Consider the following 24,401-nt stretch of genomic DNA (forward strand, 5'->3'; position numbering starts at 1 on the left):
GAACGTGGCATAATGCAGAATTAGAGAGACAACAACCACCCCAGACAATCTTATACGGGAAGTCAGCTATGTCCTGATTGTGGACACTTAAAACAATACGATACCTCTTTATACTCTCATGGTTTGCCCCAAAGCATCCTGGGAAGTGCAGTTTGTTAAAGGTGGTGAGGGATGTAAGGAGACCCCCATTCTGCTCCAATAGCAGCAATTCACAGAGTTCCCCATGAAGAGAGATTGACTGTTAAACCACTCTGAATCTGAAGACGGAGATAGGTGGGGAATCTCCTAACAATTCTCACCAGCCTCAAAGAACCAAAGCACTCATAATTTGTCGAGGACTGCCATGACTGTTTAAAGTAGCTTCAGACTGCAGCAGCAGCAGCAACAGCAGCAGCAGCAACAACAACAACAACAACAACAACAACAATTTATTATTTATACCCCGCCCATCTGGCTGAGTTTCCCCAGCCACTCTGGGCGGCTCCCAATTCAGTGTTAAAAACAATACAGCATTAAATTAAAAAAAATTCCCTAAACAGGGCTGCCTTCAGATGTCTTTTAAAGATAGGATAGCTGCTTATTTCCTTCACATCTGAAGGGAGGGCGTTCCACAGGGTGGGTGCCACTACCGAGAAGGCCCTCTGTCTGGTTCCCTGTAGCCTCACTTCTCGCAATGAGGGAACCGCCAGAAGGCCCTCGGCGCATGGTGTAAATGTGACCCCAGCCCAGAAGGCTCTGGCTGCACCTCCCGTTGGGTCTCCCTGCCTTCTGCCCCACCATTTCCAGTGGGGCGCATGGTGTAAATGTGACCCCAGCCCAGAAGGCTCTGGCTGCACCTCCCGTTGGGTCTCCCTGCCTTCTGCCCCACCATTTCCAGTGGGCACCATCTCCCACCGCTCCTGTGTCCCCCCCCCGGCCAACCTCCTCTCCCTCCCAACTCCCAGGGCGCTCTTTGACTACGATAAGACCAAGGACTGCGGTTTCCTGAGCCAAGCGCTGAGCTTCCATTTTGGCGACGTCCTGCACGTGATTGACGCTTCCGACGAGGAGTGGTGGCAGGCGCGGCGCGTCCATCCGGATGGCGACAGCGATGAGATTGGCTTCATCCCCAGCAAAAGGCGGTATGTGTGAAGGGGGTCTTGGCAACTGGGGGTGGGATCGGAGGGAAGCTGTTTGTGTCACTGCCCTAAGCCTCCGCCCTCTGTTTGTTTCTCTCGCAGGGTCGAGCGACGGGAATGGACACGGCTAAAAGCAAAGGTAACTCATGCTCCATCCCTCTCTGGTTGGCGGAAGCTGAAAAAAGGCACTCTTGTGTGCGTGTGTGAAAGAGGGAGAACTTCATCCTGATGAAAAATCTTCCCACTTGCCCCCCAGTGTGCAAGTATGCTTCGTCTTCTCACACACGCAGCGGGCGCCATTTCAACACAAGGCAGACCCTCACATGCAGGGAACTGGACCTGCCAGTCAACTTGCTTGTCTCCATCCCTAGCCTCTAGGCCAGCCTTCCACAATTTCTCACCCTCCGCCATGGGCATAGCCAGGATTTTTGTTAGAGGGGGAGTAGAACCTCAGATTTGTATTGATTTGTATTGATTTAGGAGGGGCAGCTACCCCCCTGCCCCCCTTGGCTACGCCCATGCCTTCCACATATTTTGGACTACAGTGGTACCTTGGGTTAAGTACAGTGGTGCCCCGCAAGACGAATGCCTCGCAAGACGGAAAACCCGCTAGACGAAAGGGTTTTCCGTTTTGGAGGTGCTTCGCAGGACAAATTTGCTATGGGCTTGCTTCGCAAGACGAAAATGTCTTGCGATTCTTGCGATTTTTTTCCGCTCCCCACCCACTTTTTCTAAGGCACTAAGCTGCTAATAGCCTTTTAGCAGCTAATCCGCTAATCCCTTAAACCTTTAATAGCCGCTAAACCGCTAATAGCGCTAATCTGCTAATCCGCTAATGGGGTTGCTTCGCAAGACGAAAAAACCGCTAGACGAAGAGACTCACGGAACGGATTCTTTTCGTCTTGCGAGGCACCACTGTACTTAATTCGTTCCGGAGGTCCGTTCTTAACCTGAAACTGTTCTTAACCTGAAGCACCACTTTAGCTAATGGGGCCTCCCGCTGCTGCTGTGTCGCCGGAGCACTATTTCTGTTCTCACCCTGAAGCAAAGTTCTTAACCTGAAGCACTATTTCTGGGTTAGTGGAGTCTGTATCCTGAAGCGTATGTAACCTGAAGCATATGTAACCTGAGGTACCACTGTACAGCTCCCATTATAGCTCCACCATCCTACAGCTGCACTGGCTGTTCAGCATGGGAGTTGTAATCCCTAGCAGCTGGAAGGTAGCAGGTTAGAGAAGACTGGGCTAACCAAATTCCCTTCCCCTCCCAATGTTGTACCCAATTGACTGGCATTCAGAAGAGTGGTGTGTGTTTTGCCTGGAGAAGAGTGGATTAAGAGGTGTCATGATGACCACACATTTGAGGGGCACATCTTGGAAGGATCATAGCTCAGGAGTAGCGAATCTGCTTCGCCTGCAGAATGTGCCAGGTTCAGTCCCTGACAGCATCTCCAGGTAGGGCCTGAGAATGCTCTTGGCCTGAAATGCTGGAGGGCCTCTGCCAGTCAGTGTGGACAATACGGAGCTAGATAGACCAGCAGTCAGATTCAGTAGAAATCTTTTTCTATGGCTCCAGATTGTAGGATCTGAATCAGCCTCTAAGGAAGGGGATTTTGGCTTAACTTTTGGCCGAACTTCTTGGCTATATGACTGGTTTGACAGTGAAACAGACTGCCTCACAAGGTGGCAGACTCTCCTTTGTGAAGAAGTTTTCAAAGAGAGGCTCGAGTAGAGAGGTTGGGCTAGATGACCCTCGAGGCCCCTCCCAACTCTGTGATCCTGCAGGAAGTACGTTTCCTCCATCAACTGGTTTAATCCAGTTTTCAAGCTGTCCAATTTGGGGGCCGTGGATGCCTCTTTTAGGAGCGGATCCCATAAGCAAGTGAAGGCATAGTGTGAGGGACGTGTTTCTTTTCCTTTGTCCTGAATCTGCTGCCAGTTTCTTCAGATAACCTTGAGCTCCATTGTGGGATTCCTGTGTTTGTGTGTTACATAACAAAAAATAGAGATTCAGCACTTGCATGAATTATGGAAATGAAATAGTTATTTCATTATTCTCCTGCTTCTCAGCCCCCCAAAAGGCTCCCAGGGCAGCTTACAAATGCCATTTGTTTATTTCGTCTAAGTTACAAGGGCTTTGCTTTCCCACTCCGGTTCATCCTGGGGATGGTCCCCAGAGTCAACGTGAGCTACTTTTGTAGTCTTTGTTCTGACCCTAAAATTTCCTGGCATCCCTCCGGGGGCTGAGATAAGAGCCCCACACCATCTCCCTGTTTGGCAACTCTTGCATTTAAACACAGGGGTGGGGGTGCTTCTGGTGGTGCCCCCCACACTGACAGAAATTCCAAGACTAATTGGTTCTTCCCTCTCTCTCTCTCTTTTCTTTCTTTCTTTCTTTCTTTCTTTCTTTCTTTCTTTCTTTCTTTCTTTCTTTCTTTCTTTCTTCTCCTTCCAGGATCGGGTGCCGGGATCGGGCTCTCAAGGTGGGTGTCTGTCTCTTGGCTGCCCACCCCCGACTTGGGTCTTTTGGATGTCTTGCCCTACTACCGTGTTTTTCGCTCTATAAGACGCACCAGACCACAAGACGCACCTAGTTTTTGGAGGAGGAAAACAAGAAGAAAAAAATTCTGAATCTCAGAAGCCAGAAAAGCAAGAGGGATCGCTGCGCAGTGAAAGCAGCGATCCCTCTTGCTGTTCTGGCTTCTGGGATAGCTGCGCAGCCTGCATTCGCTCCATAAAGACGCACACACATTTCCCCTTGCTTTTTAGGAGGGAAAAAGTGAGTCTTATAGAGCAAAAAATACGGTACTTCCATTGGTCCCTAGCACCATCATCTGCCCATACTGACTGGAGACTGATGGGAATTGTAGTCCAAAACAGCTGTAGGGCACCAGGTTGAGGAAAGATGCTCCAGGCCTCCCTCTTCACTCTTTCCCTCGCCCCAAACCTGTCCTTTGAGAAATATTTCCATGCTTTGAAATCCACAAGAGTGGGAGCTTTCCCCCCTTTCCTTTCTCCCTTCTCTCTCCACACCATCTTATTTATTTCTATTTTATATATCCTACCTTTCCACCAAGGAACTTGAAGTGGCATGTGCAGTTCTTCCCCCTTTCCCATAGGATCCTCACAACAACCCTGTGAGGTAGATTTGACTGAGAGACAGTGTGTAGCCACCCAGTCAGCTTCATGGCCGAGGGGATTTCAACCATGGTTCTCCTAGGTCTTAAACTGACACTCTACGCCACACTGCCTCTAAACTTTCCCCTAGTTCCCTGTTGCTCCAGAGCAAACCTGACACCCTCAAGATGGGTTTTGGCCTACAATTCCCATCAGCCCCCAGCGTCATCTGGCTGTGCTGGCTGGGGTCTGCTGATAATTGAACCCAAAACATTTGGAGGGTACCAGTTTGGGGAAGGCCCTTTGTAGTTTGCTGTTTTCCCTGTTAAGGAACAGTTGTTCTGGGGCTTGGGTTGAACAGGTTGTACTTAACAGCCTCCTTCTTTCCCTTCCAGGTCGAGAAGATGCTGTCTTGAGCTATGAAACCGTTGTACAAATGGAAGGTGAGAACTCTCTCTTAGCTCAGCCCTTCCCTTCCTCGGCCCTGAATTACATTATTATTATTATTGATGTTGTTGTTGTTTGTACAATGCGGAAGGCTCAGAAGCTCACCCATTGCTTTGTGGTTTGTTGTAACCAACTGATTGTTTCAATTTCCCTTTTTTGAGTTGTGTTCTCCACCAGCACAGACCATTTCCCATTTCTTTGGCTTTTTCCACCCCTAGTTCACTACGCTCGACCCATCATTATCCTGGGCCCCACTAAGGACCGAGTCAACGATGACCTCCTCTCGGAGTTCCCTGACAAATTTGGCTCCTGTGTCCCACGTGAGTCTGAGGGGGTCTCTCTCCCTGCCCCAAGATAAAATTATGGGGGGGGGGGAGGATTTCTGCTTCAGGAGGAAGCCTTGGCTTGGGCTACTCTTGCTCCCCTGTGCTTGACGGAGACTCCCCACTCCCGCTTCTGCAGACACCACTCGGCCGAAACGGGAGTACGAAGTGGATGGGCGGGACTACCATTTTGTTGCCTCACGGGAGAAGATGGAGAAGGACATTCAGAGCCACAAGTTCATCGAGGCCGGCCAGTACAACAGCCACCTGTACGGGACGAGCGTCCAGTCAGTGCGCGAGGTGGCTGAGCAGGTAGGCCGGAAGTGGAGAGTCGAAGAATCACACTAATGCCAGAGTTTCTGAGAAATCATTCCATGGTAGAGCACCTGCTTGGCATGCAGAATGTCCAAGGTTCAGTCCCCAGCAGGGACTGTGAGAGACTCCTACCTGATACTGAGGAAAGCAACTCAGCAGAGACAATATTGAACTAGATAGACCATTGACTGAGTAGGCAACGTCCTGGGTCTTCCTCCCCCTAACAGAAAGGTTTGGACAAAGCAAGCAGGGAGAGGTTACAAAAACTCAAGAGTCCATTGATATTTAGATGCTCTCCAGCAGCACGCAGCCAGGGTCTTGCTCAGGGCTAACGCACCAGACTCAAATTATCCCCTTCCCCTGTTTGACTGGGTCTCTGGGGGGCTTGTTGTTATGGGGGGGGGGGTAGCAGAGGATCCCTGAAGGTTGACATCCACAATATGCTGTGTAAAAAGGTAAAGGTAAAGGTATCCCTGCCCGTACGGGCCAGTTGTGTCCGACTCTAGGGTTGTGCGCCCATCTCACTTAAGAGGCCGGGGGCCAGCGCTGTCTGGAGACACTTCCGGGTCACGTGGCCAGTGTGACGAAGCTGCTCTGGGTAGCCAGCACCAGCGCAGCACATGGAAACGCCGTTTACCTTCCCGCTATTAAGCGGTCCCTATTTATCTACTTGCACCCGGAGGTGCTTTCGAACTGCTAGGTGGGCAGGCGCTGGGACCGAACAACGGGAGCGCACCCCGCCACGGGGATTCGAACTGCCGACCTTTCGATCGGCAAGCCCTAGGCGCTGAGGCTTTTACCCACAGCGCCATCCGTGTCCCTTGTTTGTTTGCTGTGTATATCCCCTCAATTGTGTATGGGCAGGGGAGGGGACAGAATAGGCGATTGTCCTGCCAGTGGAGTGGAAATTTTTGGCAGGTGGAAGCGATTGGGGAGGCCGTGGGTTAGCTGTGGCTTTGCGTGACCAGCGGAAGTGGAATACAAATTGGTGTTGAAACCTCTTGACCACATTTCTCTCTCCCCGCCCAGGGCAAGCACTGCATTTTGGACGTTTCGGCCAATGCCGTGCGGAGGCTGCAGGCAGCTCAACTTCACCCCATCGCCGTTTTTATCCGGCCACGCTCCCTCGAGAATGTTCTGTGAGTGGCCCCCCAGGGGTGGACAGGGGCTGTGGAATGGGGGGCGGGGGCAGGAGGGTGTCCACACGTCACTTGTCCCACACCTAGGAAGCACACGTCTGCTTGCCCCGTGCTTCCTGGGTACAGGTGCTCCGAGCAGTTTTCCATTTGCCCCGCTGCTTTCACCTAGGAAACCCCACTCTTGACCACTGAATCAGAGGCAACATTAATCTGTGGAAAACCCGATAGACTTTTGTTCCAACTCAATGGTAAGAAGCAGGTTTTCCCAGGGAAAAGCGGTGTGACAAGCAGAAGTGGTGGATGAGCCCTCTGTTGCCATCTTTGCCTTGGTTTTTTGGTCTGCAAGGGCCAGAAGGGTGTAAGATATTGCGCAAAGGTTGGAGTGTGCAAGGGGATAGGATGTGGCCTGAGATCAGCCAAAGCTTTCATTTATCATTCGCCATTTATTTACTTAAGGCATTTACTGTATTTTCCGGCGTATAAGACGACTGGACGTATAAGACAACCCCCCAACTTTTCCAGCTAAAATATAGAGTTTGGGATATACTCGCCGTATAAGACTACCCCTCTTCCAATGCACACCAAATAAAAATTAAAAAACCAGTCTCCAGTCCAGCTCGGAAATCCGCTCCACTTCCCAATGGCCAGGGGCTTCTGGGGCCAATTTTCAAGCGTATTTCTGCTTCATCTAGAGAACTTGGTATCCTCTGATTTAATTTGCTGTCGTTTTATCCTTTGACGGGGAGCTGCCGCAGGAGCTGCTGCTGTAGCCGGCGTATAAGACGACCCCCGACTTTTGAGAAGATTTCCCTGGGTTAAAAAGTAGTCTTATACGCCAGAAAATACAGTATATGCTGCTTAACCATGCAGCTCGCTGGGTGACCCTGGGTCAGCCACTGCCTCTTGGTGTTTCCCTGCCTCACAGGGTTGTTGTGGAGATTAAATGAGTAGGAGAGGGGAAACCATGTACACCACATTGAGCTCCTTAGAGGAAAAGTGGGATATAAATGCTATAAATAAACAAGATGAATCCTTAGCATTTCTAAGCAGCACCTAGCAAGACAATCTCCCGTTGAAGAAAGACAAAATTGTTCAGGGGCTTTTAAGTCTTTGTTTTGAAAAGAGAAGGCAACAAAGGGTACTCCCATGCTGTCACTATTTTCGGGTGGGATTCAATCACAGACCAGCAAATACAGGTTGCACAATTACTGGCAAAGTCTTGTGCAACAAACCTGCTCTCCTCTACCCCACCCTCCCTCCCTTCAAAAATATATATAGGCGTTTTTCTATAGGGGATGTGGCGGGTGCTTTGAAACAACCTCCCTGCAAACAAATCAGAATGAATGCTCCTTCAAAAGGAAAGGCTCAGTGATGGAGCATTTGCTTTGGGTGCGGAAGGTCGAATCCCCGACCCTGGAGAGCCAGTGCTGCCGGTCAGTCTTGGCGGCAGCTGGCTGGGGCTGATGGGAGTTGTAGTCCCAAACTGCTGGAGGGCACCACCTTGGGAAAGGCCGGATTGGATGCATTAATGGAAGCAGGCAAGGGATAGCCGTTGTGATGTCTAAAGAGAACCTCCAGATATATCCTATGAACACCGGTTGCTGGGGAGCAGCCACTAGAGAGGGTTTTTTCCTTCATGCCCTATTTAGTGAGATTTACAGAAGTATCTGGTTGGCCACAGGGTGGGAACCAGGCTGTCCCAAGCTGCTTCCCCAAATAGCAGAAGCATGTGTGTACACACACACACACACACACACACACAGTGCACACCCAAAGCACAGGGGGGAAACCCAGCAGAATACAGGCATGTGGAAGAGACAGCTTTGGGGTTGCACAATCTTCATAATCACTTTGTGTCCTCCTTTCCCCCCCCCCCTTCCTTCCTCTCCAGAGAAATTAACAAGCGGATAACGGAGGAGCAGGCGCGGAAAGCCTTCGACAGAGCTACAAAACTGGAGCAGGAATTTACAGAGTGCTTCTCGGGTAGGTCACCTCCTGCCCCCTCTTGCTTTCCGTACATCAGCCCTGGGCACAATTCGCAGAAGGCTTAAGTCGGTGGAGGTGGGGGAAGGGCAGCCTCAGGCTGCTTTTGGGGTTTTCAGAGAAGGGAAGTAGCTCATTGGTGAAAGCAGCTGGCTTGTGTGCAGAAAGCCCCAGATTTAATCCCCGACAGTGACTCCAGGTAAGAGTTGGGAATGTCCACTGCCTGGAAGTCTGGAGTGCCACTGCTGCCGGTCACTGGGCACATCAGAACATGGGAAGAACCCTGCAGCTGGAACAGCTCAAAGGGGAACCATTTAGTCCAGCACTCGGTTCTCAAAAGTGGCCAACCATGGGAAAACCACAAGCAGGACCTGAGCACAACAGCACCCTCCTTACCTTTGATTGCCAGCGTGCATAGTCATTGTGATGGCCGCTGTGGTCTTCTAAACCACAGAGCTTAGGGCTTGCCGATCAGAAGGTTGGCAGTTCGAATCCCCGCCACGGGGTGAGCTCCCGTTGCTTGATCCCTGCTCCTGCCCACCTAGCAGTTCGAAAGCACCTCAAAGTGCAAGTAGATAAATAGGTACCGCTCCGGCGGGAAGGTAAATGGCTTTTCCGTGCACTGCTCTGGTTCGCCAGAAGCAGCTTAGTCATGCTGGCCACATGACCCGGAAAAACTGTCTGCGGACAAACACCTGCTCCCTCGGCCAGTAAAGCGAGATGAGCGCCGCAACCCCAGAGTCGTTCTCGACTGGACTTAACTGTGAGGGGTCCTTTACCTTTACCTTTTAGCGGCCTCATCCTCCAGTATACCTATGATTTCCTCCTATTGGAAGGAGCTTCAGCAGCTATCCAATTCCTTCCCGCCACAGGATTTCTGGGCATACAATTCATGCAGGTGGGCTTGACTTGCATAATCCAGGTTTGTCCCTTAACCAAGGCCACTGCGTAGGCCTCAGTGGATGGGCAGGAGCCTACATCTGACAAAGTGGGCTATAGCCCACAAAAGCTTACGCCACAACAGTTTTGTTAGTCTTTAAGGTGCCACAAGACTCTTGATGTATCCAGGCCAGAGCAGAGATGGTGGGGCCAATTGGCACGAGGCCTAATCCAAGTCCCCTGGTAGAGGCAAAGGGGGACCCTTTGGCCTACATTTCCCATATGGTGGGCCTCTGACCAGCTCTGCACAGCCCTGGATGTATCTGCTACAACAGGCATTCTGGGAATCCTCTCTTGCCAGGAGCTGAATATCAGTTGCTGAGAGCCACAGGAGATGAGAGAGTGGTGTTTTGCTCAGGTTCTGCCTCCTGTCTTCCCATTGGCTCCCAGTACGTTTCCAAGCACAATTCATAGTGTTGCTGCTGACCTTTAAAGCACTAAACGGCCTCAAAGGCCCAGTAGACCTGAAGGAGCGTCTCCACTCCCATCGTTCTGCCCGGACACTGAGATCCAGCGCCGAGGGCCTTCTGGCGGTTCCCTTGGTACGAGAAGCCAAGTTACAGGGAACCAGGCAGAGGGCCTTCTCGGTAGTGGCGCCCTCCCTGTGGAACACCCTCCCTTCAGATGTGAAGGAAATAAGCAGCTATCTTATCTTTAAAAGACATCTGAAGGCAGCCCTGCTTAGGGAAGTTTTTAATATTTAATTCTGTACTGTTTTTAACATTTGATTGGGAGCCGCCCAGAGTGGCTGGGGAAACTCAGCCAGATGGGCGGGGTATAAATAATAAATTTTATTATTATTATTATTATTATTATTATTATTATTATTATTATTATTAAGGCATCTGCTTGGCCACTGTAAGAACAGAATGCTGGACTCGATGTGCCATTGGCCTGATCCTGCAGGGCTCTTAGATCCCAGAAATATCCTCAAGATCCCGGAATGAGCCCCTGGCCTGGTTCAGCAGCCAGCCTCTTCTCCATGTTCTTACGAACTGATCTCTCGGGTTCTCTCTCTCTCTTTGACACTCTTCTGCCTCTTTACCCCCAGCCATTGTAGAAGGAGACAGCTTCGAAGAGATCTACCACAAGATCAAAAGAATCATTGAGGAGCTCTCCGGCCCGTACATTTGGATCCCGGCTCGTGAGAGACTTTAGGAGCTTAATGTGAACTGATCTTTCCCGGAAGGGATGGCAAAACCAACCACCACCGAATCTGCGACGGAGCTGTCCTCTCTGGAGAGGGGGGCCGACTCTTGTCTCTTGCCACTGAACTTAGCTGTTTGGTTAATATTTTGGGGATGGGTGGGGATGTCTTGGGACAGGCTTCTTTCGTTTCTTCCGTTGACTCTTTAATCTTCTCAATTTTTGTTTTCCTTTTTCCTTTCTTTTTTTCTTTTCTTCTTCTTGCGTGATCCGGCTCCCCCGCCCCTAATCCTGATTCAAAACCGCTCCCGTTTTAATTTCTGCAGCAAATGTGGGGCTTTCTTCCGTCCCCAACAGCGCTAGCGCATGCATGCTGTCATTTGGGGGGGCAGGTGGTGGCACAGGGGAAGAATGGGGGGGTTCTTAGATTCTGGTCTGTTTCGTTTTTACAAGCAGCAAGGTGGAGGGGAGGCACACGCAGACTCTGAACTCGGAGAGAGAAAGACTGAAACAAACTTATTGTGGGAGAGAAGAGAGAGATATTTTTTAAGAAAAACTTTCTGCAAATGGAAGCCACTTTTGATGAGTTTTACTTTCCAGGACTCCCACCCCTTTTCCCCCAGTGATTCAGAAGAAAAGAAGGCATTGTTGCTGAGGAGTTTTAAAGTTCCCTGGTTGCGGTTTGATCATTAGGGCGGAGAAGAGGGATGGGGATTCCGGAGGGTTTTTTTTAATTTTGGAAGGAGGAGCAACACCCGTTAAAAGAATCAAAACAAATTTACCAAGCTAAGTTTTCTGCTGTTTAATAAAATAAAAAACCTGACTATTTTCCCCTTGGAAGGAAACAAGATACCTTTTTCCGTTCCTTCCCTCTTTTGTTTTGGCTGAATAATATTCTACGATTGAAACAAGCACAGACCCAGGACTGATGAATCCAGGATAATCCTCGCTTGCAAGAATGGCCTGATGATGACGATGACTTTGGGATATAATATATCTATATCTATATATCTCTATATAGATAGATATATATTATTTTCAGTTGACTTTTTCTCTGTTTTTGATTTTCTCTTCCATTTTGTTTTGTTTTTTTCCTCTTCAGTGCATGAAGTTTACTTTTGTGGCTTCAAAATTTAGCAGGAAAAGGATAACAAAAAATTATAATAACAATAATCATGGAACCATTTTTGCTAATCCAGCAATCTATATTTTTCTTTCTGGGGGAGGGAGAGGAGAGAGAAAAAAAGAAGAGAAAGGTTGGGGGGGAAAAGGGAAATAGAGTTTTTTTGATGTCCTGTGACTATTTTTTGGGGTCATATCAAGTATTTTGGTGCGGCTGTGCGTGATGTATGAAAAAAAAATACGCAGAGGAGAACAGTTTTAGTGGGTGGGAGATATATTTCGGAGGGCTGTTTTAAGTTCACTTTGAAGATTTTAATTTCCAAATCTAATGGATTAATTATTATTTTTTGTATATAAAGAAAAAAACAGAGATTGGACCTGGGGGTTGGGGGAGTTGGAGATATTTAGCCCCCAACCCCACTGCTCCAGCCACGGCTGGCCCCCGGCAAGACACAAAACTCTCCAAAGGTTAGCCTGTCGGGGGTAGGAGGAAGGTGCCGGGTCAAACTTGTCCTCTAGGAAGGAAGAGCTGCTGGTGTGTCCGTGGAGAAGTTTATTTCTGCAGCTGCCGGGAAGTTAAGCAACTCAGATTCTTCCCCAAATGCCTGAACTAAGCTTCCGCTCGGACCCCTGCCCCACCCTCCAAAAGCAAGCCTTGCCCTGACCGTTCATAGGAATCATTTTTAAAACGACAGGGGTTGAATCTGACATTTTAATTATGCCTGAAAAGCATATGTTGGACCTGGTCCAAAATCTCCGAAGGCTGGCTACCACCCCCCACCCCGCCGCCCAAGGAGCGCAAATGTCTTTTTTTTAAACAACCTGAATTGAGGCAAAAAACAAGGATAATCTACAGAAAACAAAGGGAAAGATGCAGCTGGAATGGAGGGGCAGAGCACAAGGATGCCAGTGTGCTTGGAGGGGGGTGGGGCACCCAAGGCTGTGTTTGCCCCCCCTCCGCCAAAGTCGCCCCCAGCTCACACAACTAAATATGCCAATTCACCCACAGGCCAGTGGGGCAAAGCTGGAGGGGGGAGTTTACCCTGGGGAAACTGCCCATCCGTGGCAAGATGGCGGCTGGCAGACGCGGCCTCTGATCCTGATTTAAGCAGTTTGATCTGGCCCTCTGCGCCCCCTCTTCAGGCCCTTCTAAAAAGTGTGCCGTTTCAAGCTGGGCAGCCCAGGCTCCTGAACCCCCTGGGTTTTCTAAGAGGGACCAGAAGGGATCGGACACTTTGCGCCTCCTTGCCCCCCCCTCCCCTCCCAGTAACGCTCGCTGAACACAATGGGTGCCTCCCGTCACACTGATTTGTTAAGGGCTTTCCTCCCAAGGGGATGGGGTTCCTGGTGCCAACCCCCTCCCCCCCAAAAAAACACACCAGTGTGTTGGCATGGAAGGGGTTGGTCAGACGTAAAAGGTTCTTCCCCCTCCCCTGGGGCATTATTTAAAAATAACAAAACCGGATGTAATTGGAGGTTGTTTCTTGCTGGGGGCCACGTGAAGTTTGTTTGGGGTGGGCGGGTGGGTGGGGAGATATAAGAGTATTTTGCATAGAAATATTATCGCCTTCGGCAACGAATAATTAAAAACCAATGAAAAACCCATGTGCTTGTGTGGCTGTGTGATTTGCTTCGGGCGGGGAAGAGGAGGAATAGTTGTGTTAACTTCAGAATCACTTCTGTTTTCTTCCTAAATACCAGGGGTGGCCAACTCCCAAGAGACTGCGATCTACTCACAGAGTTAAAGACTGGCAGTTATCTACTCCCTTTTTGGAGGTTCAGGTCAAAGTTGTTGAGCATTTTTTAGGGAGGACGCGAGTGGCACTGTGGGTTAAACCACAGAGCCTAGGACTTGTCATTCAGAAGGTTGGCGGTTCGAATCCCCGCGACGGGGTGAGCTCCCGTTGCTCGGTCCCTGCTCCTGCCAACCTAGTAGCTCAAAAGCACGTCAAAGTGCAAGTAGATCAATAGGTACTGCTCCGGCGGGAAGGTAAACGGCGTTTCCATGCGCTGCTCTGGTTTGCTTAGTCCTGCTGGCCACATGACCCGGAAGCTGTACGCCGGCTCCCTCGGCCAGTAAAGTGAGATGAGCGCCGCAACCCTAGAGTCGTCCACGACTGGACCTAAGGTCAGGGGCCCCTTTACCTAAAACCACATTTTTTGGGGAGTGCATGGCATTAATGTTGAGCTTTATTTAGGGGAGCCAAACTGGGGTAGCCAGTAATCTACCACAGACGTCTACCGGTGCATCACAATCTACCTATTGGACGTGCCTGCTATATCCATAAGAATGTAAGGTGTCATCACGCTCTGCAATTTGCATGGCTGCCACTAGGTGGCCACACCAACTGCAGCATGCGAGATAGCAGGCTGGTCCAGGGCAGCTGTGCCTCCCTCCATTAAATGGGCCTGCAACAATGCTGAGGGTGGGTTTAATTTACACCATACTTTTGCAAGCTTCTGTGTGGAGCACCTCCCCTCCCCCCCACCTCAGTGACTGCAACGAGATTTAATTGGGGGCAGGGAAAGGCCCTTCACACAGTCGTTTAGCAAGCAGCTCTGTGCAGGGTGACATGTCCAATAATAGCAAACTCAAGTTCTCAGTGCCAATGGCTATTGTCACCCCAGGGGGACCTCTGGAAAACAAGAACATAGGAAGAGCCCTGAAGCTGGATCAGGCCACAGATTGTTATGTACTGAAGTTCTCACCCTGGGCCAGCAGGGGGATACTGTAGATAGTTTTCACTCAGGTCCACGTCAGTTATTTTAGGCGAAAAACCCTGGGTTGTTGTTGCTATAATGTTGACAGCTGGCTCCTATAAAAGCAGGCCGGCTGAGCTGTTTGCTGTTCAGTTCTGTTCCAGCTTACAAAATAAAGAGCTGCTTTGGAGAAATCGTTATGTCGTCTGCCATGTCTACCCACTATTCAACACATGACGGCCAACCAGGTGTTCCAGGTGTTCAAAGGGATACAGATTTGAATGTGGAGGTGTGAGACAGGGGTCTCAGGGCTGTGTGCTGCTGCTGCTGCTGCTGCTGGGAATTATAGTCCAAAACATCTGGGGGCCCCAGGTTTGGAATGGTTGGCGTATACGAAGATCAATAAATAATCGTATTTGACTTCTCTCACTTAAAAATGAAAGCTGGGCCCTTTTGCCTCCCAAACAGAGAGGGCAGTAGGATCCAAATAAACGGTCCCTTTTTCCACTTATTTTGAAGAAAACGGAAAAAAACTTCGTTCCTGACCCTGATCGGCTTTTTCGAAAGCTGAAAATGCAGTCCTTCCCTGGAGAGAGAGCAAAAGTATGTTGACAGTCCAAAGATCACTTGAGGGGGCCTGGAGAAGGTTGGCGGAAGGGGGCCGAGGGAGTCAATGCATCGAGCTTGTGAGATATCCTGTCCTGCAGACACTGGGCAGCCGAAAAGTGGAAACGGAAGGACCCGCTTTGTAGTGTCTGCTCCACAAACCTCCATAGGAGCAATGTGCTTCCACGTTTCTGGAAACTCATGATAAGGATCCTTGCCAAACCTTGTCCAGAGAGGCCAGCTCCGTTCTCTAAAGCGATTGGCTTGTAGCTGTGGACACGAAGGGTGCAATGATCCCACAGTTGCTGGTGGAGCAGTCTGATCCACTCGTGTTGCTTTCAGGCAGCTTCTCACCTACCTACTTACAAAACAGTCCAGGTGCTGGTGCTAGCTATTACTGTGATAGGAATTTTATGGTCTTAGATATATGGTAATGTTCATAACTGCACATACATAGATCAACACAGGAAGACCAACCTGGAACCATTTTGATTCCTAAACTGACCAAATCCTTTCTCTGCAAGGTTAAACTGGAAAAGCCTCCCTATTGTCTCTTTCCTCACAAATCTTGTCTCGAGGATATGTCTGTTTGAATAAGGTGTGAGCCTGTGACCTGGCCCAGGAAATAAGTATTTTACCACTACAAAAGAATGGCCAGGCTCCCCAGGAAATCCAATCAAGTAACTTGCCAGACAGGAGATAAACTGTGACAGGAGAAAAACAACATTTAAATTTCTGTGATGTAGGTGGGATGTATCTGAGGGGTGGTCTTAGGTTACACCCATTCTGTGATGTATGCATAATGTTTCTGGGGGGTGGTCTTGATCTACAGGATGGGAATTTCAAAAGTCTTTATAAGCCCTTGCACGGCAATTTTGGGGGTCCTCCTCCTCTCCTGCGTGTGAGGGGAGCACCCTGTTGCAACAGTTCAATAAAGGTCAAGCTTACTAGCTGCTTTGCTTCTCAATATTCTCTGGCTGGCCCCTGTTATTTTCTCCTACCAATAGGGAACCTATGTAAGGACTCTATATGGGCTCTTGGATACCCCATAAGGGAAAAGGGCATATTTTTTATTTACAACATTACCTTATGTCAGAGGTTTTCAACCTTTTCCGGTCCACGGCACCCTTGATCAACTCCCCTCTGGGAGAAAAACATTCCAAGATTCGAAAGCCCAGCTAGGTCACCCCTTGCCTGCAGAGCCGGCAGCCCCTCACCCCTTTTCAAACGCCCCCCTTTGTGGAGTGTGCCCTCAGCCTCCTCTTCTTGGGTGTCCTGCAGGCAGCCACCACCACTACCCCTGGTCTCTGAACCGCACCTCACCCCTGCGATAGGAATTTTATGGTCTTAGATATATGGTAATGTTCATACATACATACATACATACCCACCACATACATAGATCAGCACAGGAAGACCGACCTGGAACCATTTTGATTCCTAAACTGAGCAAAAGTTTTCTCTGCAAGGTCAAAGTGGGAAACCTCCCCATTGTCTCTTTCCTCACAAATCCTGTCTTCAGGGCACATTTAAGATATGAATAGGGTGTGAGCCTGTGGACTGGCCAGGCTACCCAGGGTATCCAATCAAGTAAGCATTAATAGGTAACTTGCCAGACAGGAGATAAACAAGGACAGGAGAAAAACAACATTCAAATTTCTGTTTTAAGACTGCCTTTTCTGTGATGTATGTATAATGTTTCTGGGGGTGGTCTTGATCTTCAAAAGTCTTTATGATGCCTTGTGCGCCATTTTTCTGGGTTTCTCCTCCTGCGGGTGAGGGGAGCACCCTGTCGCGACAGATCAATAAAGATCAGGCTTACTAGCTGCTTTGCTTCTCAATATTCTCTGGTTGGCCTTTGTTATTTTCTCCTACCAATAGGGAACCTATGTAAGGACTCTGTATGGGCTCTTGGATACCCCATAAGGGAAAAGGGCAATTTTTGTTTACAACACCCCAAAGAGAGGTGCCTCCTCTTGCCCCCTGCCCCGGGGCATGGGAAGAGGATGCCCACAGGATTAGTAGCCCAATAGAGACACGAGAGGGCATCAGAAGGAGGGGGAAGGAAAGAGGGACGGGGGCCATTGCTGCCTGTGACACCCCCTCACCATCATTCAAGGCACCCCCAATGTGTCTATTTGTCTATTCCTCTTTTAAGCTATCCAAGCTGGTGGTGAGATCACTGCCTCCTGTGGCAGGGAGTTCCATAGTTTAACTCTATGCAGAAGCACTTTCTTCTATCTGCCCTGAATCTTCCAAAATTCAGCTACATGGGATGTCCACAAATTCGACTGTTAAGAGAGGGAGAAAATAATAATAATAATAATAATAATAATAATAATAATAATAATAATAATAATTTATTTATACCCCACCCACCTGGATGGGTTTCCATCCACTCTGGGTGACTTACAATGGAATATTAAAATACAATAACCAGTTAAACATTAAAAGCTTCCCTAAGCAGGGCTGGCTTCAGATATACTGGACCGAGGCCGTTTAAGGCTTTCAAGGTCAGCACCAATACTTTGAATTGTGCTCAGAAGCAACTGGGAGCCAGTGTAGGTCTTTCAAGACTGGTGTTATGTGGTCTCGGCAGCCGCTCCCAGTCACCAGTCTGGCTGCCGCATTCTGGATTAGTTGTAGTTTCCGGGTCACCTTCAAAGGTAGCCCCACGTAGAGCGCATTGCAGTAGTCCAAGCGGGAGATAACTAGAGTATGCGCCACTCTGGCGAGACAGAAAAGCTTTTCTCTCTTTGCTTTCTCCACCCCATGCACAATTTTGTAAACTTCCATCGTGTCATCTCTTACCCGCCTTTTCTCAAGATGCAAATATGGCTCCCTTTCCTCACCGGGAACCTTCCTCCTCTGTCTCAACGTTGCCTTTGTGGAATTCATCAGTAGCAGGCTAGAGTTGCATGTTTCCGCTTGTCATTGGCTCTGGCGCCACCTGCTGTTGGCCTCCCAGCCTCCCACCCTACCAGTCACAAATGGGCACCAGCCACCACTGCCCAGCAGGACATCCCAGGGGCCACAGGCCAGATCAGACCTCTCTAGCATCCGAGACAGAGATCATCCTGCACTGCCAATGGCTTGAGAGCCAGTGTGGTGTAGTGGTTAAGAGCGGTAGTCTCGTAATCTGGGGAACCGGGTTCGCGTCTCCGCTCCTCCACCTGCAGCAGCTAGGTGACCTTGGGCCAGTCACACTTCTCTGAAGTCTCTCAGCCCCACTCACCTCACAGAGTGTTTGTTGTGGGGGAGGAAGGGAAAGGAGAATGTTAGCCGCTTTGAGACTCCTTAAAGGGAGTGAAAGGCGGGATATCAAATCCAAACTCCTCCTCCTCCTCCTCCTCCTCCTCCTCCTCCTCCTCCTCTTCTTCTTCTTCTTCTTCTTCTTCTTCTTCTTCTTCTTCTTCTTCTTCTTCTCTGAAGCCCTGACCCAGCCCAAGGCAGAGCTGAGGTGTAGGTAGCACAAAAAGAAAGGTACATTGTGTAATAAACAAAAATCTGCCCTTATTCCCTTGTGGGGGACACGAGAGCCCTTATAGAGCCCTTTGCAGGTTCTCCATCGGTCGGAGTAAATAACAGAGGCCAACCAGAGAATATTGAGAAGCAAAGCAGCTCGTAAACCTGATCTTTATTGAACTGTTGCAACAGCGTGCCCCCTTCACATGCAGGAGAAGGAGTGAGACCCCGAACCAAGGTGTGCCCGCCCTCATATAGACATTTAAATTGCCCGCCCTGGAGTCGAAGACCACCCCCAGACACATCATATCTACATCACAGAACAGAAATCTGAGTGTGTTGTTTACCTCGTGTCTGGCAGGTTACCTATTAATGCTCACTTGACTGGATACCCTGGGGGGCCTGACCAGTGTTTTGTGATGATAAATATTTAGTTCCTGAGCCAGGTCACGGGCTCACCCTATTCATACACAGACATACCCTTAAGATAGGATTTGTGAAGGAAAAGACAATGGGGAGGCTTTTCCATTTGACTTTGCAGAGAAAACACCTGGTCAGTTTGGGAGTCAAAATGGCTTCATGGGTGTTCTCCTGTGCTGCTTCAGACATGTGGTTTATATCTTTATGTACAGTGTTACCTCTGGGTGCGAATGCCATGGAGCGCAACCCGAAAGTATTCATCCCGAAGCATATTTAACCTGAGTTATGACTGTACGTGTTTGCTTGGTACATTTATGAACCCTTATGAACCCATACATAAGACCTTAATTTTTTTATTTCAATTGAGAGGGCATTTGAAGGAGATTTGAAGGAGCCCAAGCAATCCTGGACCCCGGAGATGCCCACAGACTGGTGGCATTGCTAATGACCCCCAGAAGCATGACTCTGCACTCTGGTTTCCTGCTGAGCGCTTCGTTCATTTAGCAAGATTTATATGCTGCTGATTTATATGCAAGGTTATGCTTAAAATTCAACAAGGAAGGCTTAAGCAGTATGTGGACCGAGAACTCCCAGAAGTGCAAGCTGGATTTAGAAGAGGCAGAGGAACCAGAGACCAAATTGCAAACATGCGCTGGATTATGGAGAAAGCTAGAGAGTTCCAGAAAGACATCTACTTCTGCTTCATTGACTATGCAAAAGCCCTTGACTGTGTCGACCACAGCAAACGATGGCAAGTTCTTAAAGAAATGGGAGTGCCTGATCACCTCATCTGTCTCCTGAGAAATCTCTATGTGGGACAAGAAGCTACAGTTAGAACTGGATATGGAAAAACCGATTGGTTCAAAATTGGGAAAGGAGTACAACAAGGCTGTATATTGTCTCCCTCTTATTTAACTTATATGCAGAATTCATCATGCAAAAGGCTGGGCTGGATGAATCCCAAGCCGGAATTAAGATTGCCGGAAGAAATATCAACAACCTCAGATATGCAGATGACACAACCTTGATGGCAGAAAGTGAGGAGGAATTAAAGAACCTTTTAATGAGGGTGAAAGAGGAGAGCGCAAAATGTGGTCTGAAGCTCAACATCAAAAAAACGAAGATCATGGCCACTGGGCCCATCATCTCCTGGCAAATAGAAGGGGAGGAAATGGAGGCAGTGAGAGATTTTACTTTCTTGGGCTCCATGATCACTGCAGATGGTGACAGCAGTCACAAAATTAAAAGACGCCTGCTCCTTGGGAGAAAGGCGATGACAAACCTAGACAGCATCTTAAAAAGCAGAGACACCACCTTGCCAACAAAGGTCCATATAGTTAAAGCCATGGTTTTCCCAGTAGTGATGTATGGAAGTGAGAGCTGGACCATAAAGAAGGCTGATCGCCGAAGAATGGATGCTTTTGAATTCTGGTACTGGAGGAGACTCTTGAGAGTCCCATGGACTGCAAGAAGATCAAACCTCTCCATTCTTAAGGAAATCAGCCCTGAGTGCTCACTGGAAGGACAGATCGTGAAGCTGAGGCTCCAATACTTTGGCCACCTCATGAGAAGAGAAGACTCCCTGGAAAAGACCCTGATATTGGGAAAGATGGAGGGCACAAGGAGAAGGGGACGACGGAGGATGAGATGGTGGGACAGTGTTCTCGAAGTGACCAGCATGAGTTTGAGCAAACTGCGGGAGGCAGTGGAAGACAGGAGGGCCTGGCGTCCTCTGGTCCAGGGGGCCACGAAGAGTCGGACACGACACGACTAAACAACAACAACATATGCTGCTGAATCGGAAAATCTCTATGCAGCTTGCAAAATGTTCATTTAAATTAGCCCTCAAAGCAGACTTTAAAAATAGTAAACATTTCTAAGAAACAAGATTACAGTGCATTCAAATTACAAGAAAGGAGATTCCCATTAAACATGAGGAAGAACTTTCTGATGGGAAGGGCTGTTTGACGGTGAAATGGACTTCCTCGGAAGATGGGCAGCTGTTTACCAGCTCCATCTGGTACGCAGGATGAGGCCCTCCCTGCCCGCAGACTGTCCGGCCAGAGTGGCGAATGCTCTGGTTATCTCCCGCTTGGACTGCTGCCATGCGCTCTATGTGGGGCTACCTTTGAAGGTGACCCGGAAACTACAACTAATCCAGAATCCGGCAGCCAGACTGGGGACTGGGAGCGGCCGCCGAGACCGCTCTTGAAAGACCTACACTGGCTCCCAGTACGTTTCCGAGCACAATTCAAAGTGTTGGTGCTGACCTTGAAAGCCCCAAACGGCCTCAAAGGCCCAGTAGACCTGAAGGAGCGTCTCTACCCCCATTGTCCAGCCCGGACACTGAGGTCCAGCTCCGAGGGCCTTCTGGCGGTTCCCTCCCTGCGAGAAGTGAGGTTGCAGGGAACCAGGCAGAGGGCCTTCTCGGTGGTGGCCCCCGCCCTGTGGAACACCCTCCCAGCAGATGTCAAGGAAATAAACAACTATCTGACTTTTAGAAGACATCTGAAGGCAGCTCTGTTTAGGGAAGTTTTTAATGTTTGATGTTTTATCGAGTTTTGAATATTCTGTTGGGAGCCGCCCAGAGTGGCTGGGGAAACCCAGCCAGGTGGGTGGGGTATAAATAATAAATTATTATTATTATTATTACTACTACCCTGAAGGGAACCTGCACTTCTGAATGTGGCATTATGCTACAGCCTCCAAGTATCACAGGTGAAAACAGAGATACCCACAGTGGTCGTCTATCAGGGACAGATTTCCTATGCCCCATGGCAAATAATGATGGTCACAGCCCTGGAACAAAGGCACAATCCAGGGTGCCTTCAAAGAAAGCAGAGCCACCCTGCTTAAAATGGGGAAACTGGAAGGTCTTGCAGGAACAAAACCCAAAAGTGAATTCTGTCTTGTGGGGAGATGGGACCCCCCCTTCTTTTGTGCATCATTATCCTGCTGTTCTGGGACGCAGGTGGCGCTGTGGTCTAAATCACAGAGTCTAGGACTTGCTGATCAGAAGGTCGGCGGTTCGTATCTCCGCGACGGGGTGAGCTCCCGGTGCTCAGTCCATGTTCCTGTCAACCTAGCAGTTCGAAAGCACACCAGTGCAAGTAGATAAATAGGTACCACTCTGGCGGGAAGGTAAACGGCATTTCTGTGCGCTGCTCTGGTTCGCCAGAAGCGGCTTAGTCATGCTGACCCTGAAGCTGTATGCCTGTTCCCTCAGCCAATAAAGCGAGATGAGCGCCGCAACCCCAGAGTCCGTCATGACTGGACGTAACGGTCAGGGGTCCCTTTACCTTTATCCTGCTGTTCTATGTGACCGAAAATGACTTCTGTACAGTAGGTGGAACCCTGAATTCTGAGAAGATTACACACAGAAACACACACACAAGAAATTGTTTTTATATCAGCAACTTTCCCCTTCCAGCTTGGGGGAAAAGGGGAAGCTAGAGCAAAACACTCCCCTTTGTGGTATTCATGGACTCAATGCCATTGTGGCACATGCCATTCCAGTAAAATTTATTGGCATTTTGCAGGCCTTTCCTGTTGTGAAAAAGAGCTGTGAGTTATCCTGCAGTTGCAAACTAAGGACATTGGAAGAGGCCGGATGAATCAGGATGGCAGCCTCCTCCCACCCCCCCCTCCAGCCAATGAGAGATACTGTACTTCTAGGAAGCTCCCTGGAGAGCTAGAAGACAACTGTCCCAACCACTTGCTTTTCATCCTGCTGGCAACTGCTATTCAGAGGTAGACTGCCCCTGAAGATGGAGGGTCCATTTGTTGTTGTTGAGTCGTTTAGTCGTGTCCGCCTCTTCGTGACCCCCCGGACCAGAGCACACCAGGCACTCCTGTCTTCCACTGCCTCCCGCAGTTTGGTCAGGTTCATGTTTGTAGCTTCGAGAACACTGTCCCACCATCTCGTCCTCCGTCGTCCCCTTCTCCTTGTGCCCTCCATCTTTCCCAACATCAGGGTCTTTTCCGGGGAGTCTTCTCTTCTCATGAGGTGGCCAAAGTCTTGGAGCCTCAGCTTCAGGATCTGTCCTTCCAGTGAGCACTCAGGGCTGATTTCCTTCTGAATGGAGAGGTTGGATCTTCTTGCAGTCCATGGGACTCTCAAGAGTCTCCTCCAGCACCAGAATTCAAAAGCATCCATTCTTCGGCGATCAGCTTTCTGAGGGTCCATTTACAGTAGCTAATTGCCAGATACAAACATGGATAAACCTGTCGGACAAATTGAAAGTCCACATTATCAAGTCTGTGGCTGCCGTCCTCCTTCCATCTTCTGACACCAAATTGCATAATGTTGTGATCCATTGTCTGAAGAAAAGTCACTTTGTTTTTGGCTGTCCCCAGTGCCAGATATAAGCTAAACAAGCTATAGTTTAGGGCCCCACTCTCTTGGCCCCCCCCCAAAAAAAAATTTAAAGGGAAAAATAACTGGATATACATTTCCAAAATACAGTGGTACCTCAGGTTACAAACTTAATTCGTTCCAGAGGGCCGTTCTTAACCCAAAACCATTCTTAACCTGAGGCGTCCTTTTGCTAATGGGGCCTCCTGCCTCCGCCGCACAATTTCCATTCTCATCCTGGGGCAACCCGAGGTACTCTTTCTGGGTTAGCAGAGTTTGTAACCCAAAGTATTTGTAACCCGACGTACCACTGTATAAGATAAAAATCAAATCAAATAAAACGTACACACAGCAACAGTGTTTTGTGTTGTGTCGGCTCCTACGATGTAAGTCATGGGCCCCGCCTGATCACCTGCTCCCACAAATATCACTGGGAATTATTTCACTATGAATATACTTCTTCTTAATTATATTTCAGTTCAACAATTACCGTATTTTCCCTTGTATAAGATGCTCCCTATTTTGGGGGACTCAAAATTAAGAAAATGCACTTTGCACTATCCATGTATAAGATGACCCCTTGTTTTAAATTTCAAAAATTTAGGGGGAAAATATAGTCTTATACTGACCAAACTGCGGGAGGCAGTGGAAGACAGGAGGGCCTGGTGTGCTCTGGTCCAGGGGTCACGAAGAGGCGGACATGACTAAATGACTAAACAACAATAAATGGACCCTCCATCTTCAGGGGCAGTCTACCTCTGAATAGCAGTTGCCAGCAGGATGAAAAGCAAGTGGTTGGGACAGTTGTCTTCCTACTCTCCTACTCTTTTTCTGCTCCATGTGATGTGTATACGACACCTATGTGAACCGAGAAATGTTGGAGGGGATGAGCTTCTGCAGTAAAACGTTTTCCTCTGAGCCTTGGAAGATTTAGGGCATATAAAAGAAAGGGCCTCTTCATGCAGACTGTGGAACTCACTCCCACTGGAGACATCAAATGGTTTGGCTTCGAAAGAGGAAACGTGATCTTGGCTTCTATGCTTTGTTTGCTTTCTGGTTCTGCTCTTTCGGCTCAACTTCCACTTTTCAAAGAATCCCTGAGGGTGAACTTAGCCCCAGTTCAACTATGCGGGGGGGGGGGGCAAACCCCAGAAGTTGGGCTTCCCCTGCTGTCACTGCTTTGCGGTTTTGGAAAGCTCTAAATATGA

At 49.0% G+C, this 24,401-nt stretch overlaps 1 protein-coding gene across 20 annotated transcripts in view; it reads left to right on the forward strand.

Moving 5' to 3' along the window:
* Positions 1–13,100, forward strand: part of DLG4 (discs large MAGUK scaffold protein 4) — a gene marked incomplete at its 5' end in the record, with an annotated part of 134,807 nt that extends 121,707 nt beyond the window's left edge. For all 20 annotated transcript variants that reach the window (XM_083410228.1, XM_083410229.1, XM_083410218.1 and 17 more), the window contains 9 exons: positions 945–1,121; positions 1,221–1,257; positions 3,573–3,600; positions 4,630–4,677; positions 4,900–5,001; positions 5,144–5,316; positions 6,349–6,458; positions 8,350–8,441; positions 10,432–13,100. In XM_083410228.1, coding sequence (XP_083266354.1) covers positions 945–1,121; positions 1,221–1,257; positions 3,573–3,600; positions 4,630–4,677; positions 4,900–5,001; positions 5,144–5,316; positions 6,349–6,458; positions 8,350–8,441; positions 10,432–10,538 — 874 coding nt within the window. In that variant the 3' untranslated portion in view covers positions 10,539–13,100. The remainder of the gene's footprint in view (positions 1–944; positions 1,122–1,220; positions 1,258–3,572; positions 3,601–4,629; positions 4,678–4,899; positions 5,002–5,143; positions 5,317–6,348; positions 6,459–8,349; positions 8,442–10,431) is intronic.
* Positions 13,101–24,401: the final 11,301 nt, after the last annotated feature.

Source organism: Podarcis tiliguerta (genome assembly GCF_965153285.1).
Source record: "Podarcis tiliguerta genome assembly, chromosome: 13".
NCBI classification, from domain to species: domain Eukaryota; kingdom Metazoa; phylum Chordata; class Lepidosauria; order Squamata; family Lacertidae; genus Podarcis; species Podarcis tiliguerta.